This window comes from Impatiens glandulifera, chromosome 1, assembly GCF_907164915.1.
Source record: "Impatiens glandulifera chromosome 1, dImpGla2.1, whole genome shotgun sequence".
In the NCBI taxonomy this organism is placed as follows: domain Eukaryota; kingdom Viridiplantae; phylum Streptophyta; class Magnoliopsida; order Ericales; family Balsaminaceae; genus Impatiens; species Impatiens glandulifera.
The window spans coordinates 90,951,707-90,955,182 of NC_061862.1; the positions used below are offsets into that span (position 1 = coordinate 90,951,707).

The 3,476-nt window shown below is 31.0% G+C and overlaps 1 protein-coding gene across 1 annotated transcript; it reads left to right on the top strand.

Annotated features, from left to right (window-relative positions):
- Positions 1-1,575: 1,575 nt before the first annotated feature.
- On the top strand, positions 1,576-2,650 carry LOC124922221 (secoisolariciresinol dehydrogenase-like). Its single transcript, XM_047462955.1, has 2 exons — positions 1,576-1,653; positions 1,738-2,650. Exons 1-2 carry the CDS (start codon positions 1,616-1,618, stop codon positions 2,534-2,536), a joined length of 837 nt encoding a protein of 278 aa, XP_047318911.1. The 5' UTR covers positions 1,576-1,615; the 3' UTR covers positions 2,537-2,650.
- Positions 2,651-3,476: the final 826 nt, after the last annotated feature.

Consider the following 3,476-nt stretch of genomic DNA (forward strand, 5'->3'; position numbering starts at 1 on the left):
AGCAGTTGATCCAAGCGCATATTACCAAGGTGGTTGAATCTCATATCGGCAATTAGAACTCGAGACTTGAACCACTGTCTCCCTATCCATGCGCGAGAAACTCCCTATTCAAATACAGGAACAATGAGAAGAATTAAGAAAAATGTGTCGTTTAGGTTAAGCGTATGTGCCTATCAAACATACATAAAGAGAGGGAAAGTAATTCATAGCCACATAATTAGATCCAACAAATCGAAATGTATTTCTATTGAATGTATTAATGGAAATGCATTGTAAAACTAGAGACCAACTAGTTTAACTCAAAACGGCCATGAAAAAGGGAGTTTTTGAATTATTGAGAGAATAATGATATAAAAAATGCTAAACCTAATATCATATGGAGGATGAGATGAGATGGTACGTGGAAGGCGGTGGAGGTGAGGTTGTTGGACGATGAATTTGAGTAGCAGGTGGAGACGACTGAGGGCAGGTGGAGGTGAGGTTGCTGGACGATGAATTTGGTAAAGGAAAATTATTATTGTATATGTTTATGGATGACAGGTAAATAAAGTAATTAATTATATAAATAAAAAATAATATAACAAAATTTTAATTGAATTAACGGTGTTAGTAAAGAGTTTTAAATATAACAAAATATTGTATACTTCTCAAAGGGATAAAAATTAGGAGATGCCTAAATTTGGCTAAACCTTTTCACTATAATTCTAAATTTATTATTTATCCCATTTTATTTTCAATTGTTTCACCCCAAAATTCTATGCCCATTAAATTATACATTTTCGTTAATTTATTTAGTCAACACATTGTCATCCTGTTGTTGGATGAATCTTTGATTTAACTTGAATTCAATGTCTATGAGATTTTATCTCTTCGTTGTTTATCAATGAACACATTGTCATTATGTCATTGAATTAATTACAATACTCACGAGTTTATAATTAAAGCTTTAATGATATAACATCAAAATTTTAAAATTTCGTCTTCAATATCAAATTGATTAAGTTATTTCAATTTGGAAGATAAAGAGGGATATTATAATATAATATAATATATTTGTAAGATATTATCACAATTTTATTATTATATAATATTAGTTTTCTTATATGTTATTGAATATATAATTTATATATATATAATAATAATAATTAAAATACTATGTTATCTTATATTCTAACCAGGCTCACGAGATATATATGATTTTGTTTGTATTTAGATGTTTGGTAATGTTTGATTTCATTATAACTATGGACATTTTTATGTCATGTCGGTAACATTTCTCTCTAAATGTAGAAACTATCAAATTTGGACCACTCAATCAGTTGGGTTAATTTGGAATAGTCCATATTGAAAAAACAAACAATACACATAATATATTTTAAGTTAGGCTGCCCCTTTCAATCGTAATCTCGCATGTTTAATGTTTAATGATTAATAAATTGGTTTTATCTTTCCAATTTTAAAAAATGTACACTACTGTCCCCACCCAGATTCGTCCACAAGATTATCATCTCATCAAAGGGTATAATAGTAATTACCAGCAACCTAGCTATCCCATATATTTGAACAAGTTGTTGTGATATCAAAATCTAATTAAGAAAAACTTCTTTCCATAACCATGGAAGCTTCTTCATTGCAAACTTCTCCAGCTAAAAGGTAATCAACCCTCTTCGATTTCATTCACTAGCTAGCTAGCTTTTATAATTTATCAAGTGTTCATTTGATAAATATTACATGCAGGCTAGAAGGTAAGGTAGCAATAATAACCGGCGGTGCTAGTGGCATCGGAAGAGCCTCCGCTAAGATATTTGCCCGATACGGTGCCAAAGTCATTGTGGCCGATGTCCACGATGATCGAGGCCGCTCCCTCGCGGAGTCATCGAACCAAACCATCTCGTTCATACACTGTGACGTGACCAAAGACGGCGAAGTCAAGAACCTTGTTGACTTGGTTGTCTCTGAGCACGGCAAGCTCGATATAATGTTTATCAACGCGGGCATCATCGGAGACACTAACCCCAGCATTTTGTTTACAGATGAGGGGAACCTCAAGACCATATTCGGGGTCAACGTGTTTGGCGCATTCTTCTGCGCCAAACACGCTGCCAAAGTCATGATTCCCTTTAAAAAGGGAAGCATAATCTTCACCGCAAGCAATGCTACGGAGGTTGCCGGTTTAGCACCTCACGCGTATGCTTCGTCCAAGCATGCAGTGGTTGGGCTGACCAAGAACCTATGTGTGGAGTTAGGGCAACACGGTATCAGGGTCAACTGCATATCGCCTCATGCGATCCCAACCGAGATGATGACGGAAGGGTTTCCCATGGATGGTGAATCGGCGGCTCGTCTTGTGGCCGAGACGGCTGTTCTGAAGGGGGTTACGTTGGAAATGGACGATGTGGGGGAGATGGCGGTTTTTCTAGCAAGTGACGAGTCGAAGTATGTTAGTGGGGTGAACTTGTTGTTAGATGGAGGCTACACAACTACGAATCCATCACTTGGGCTTGCTCTGGCTAATGCAATTAGTCATCCATCCTAATTATAATTTGTGTCTAATTTGTGATGATGGGGTTAGTTTCATCATTTTTATTAGTCAAGTAAACCCTACAATAAATATAAAATTTTATGGGATGAATAAAATCGTGTCTTATGTCTTCTATTTGTTTATCACTCTCTTCTTTCTTTGAGTTTTTTAATCTGGTTAAAATTATTATACCTTTTCTATTTAATATTTAATATTTAATTTTAAAATAATAATGAAATAATTAGCTTTTAGGCAAAAAAAAATTCATATAAACTCATATCAAGCCAGTTATTGCTTAAATTATTTTAATTCAACAAATTATTACAGGAAATCTAATTTTTGTGTATATATTTTTGTATAAATATCTATATTAAATTATTTATAATTAATGTTACAAATTTTAAAATATAAATTTAGTTATAAATATTAAATTATTTATATTGAAAACAAATATTTGTATTTTATATTTATAATATTAAAAAATAATATATTAATATTTTAGTTGATAATTTAAATAATTTATTTGATGAAAATAAGTTATTAGGATTATATAATAAAAACTAAATATCCTTTGTCCAACCAAGATTTTGTCCTACGATGGTATTTATTTATTTATTTATTTATTATTATTTTTAGTGAAGTTATTACTAAACAGACATTATATAATCAGTGATTAATGAAATAACTTTATATTTGAAGAAAATTGCAATCAAACTTATTTTTTTTTATCAAGTTTAGTATGATTTTGTTGGCTTCTAAAATTCAAATATATTAATATTAGATGCATTTTTAATTATAAAATAATATAAAATTAATAACACCAAATTATCGCGGTTAGACACTAAATAAGCTGTCGAGATTAATTGCTTATAGTGTTTTAAACTAAAAATCAATAAACTAATTTAATCGGTGTGTATTTGTGTAAAATCTAAAATTATAAAATTAAAATTATTAT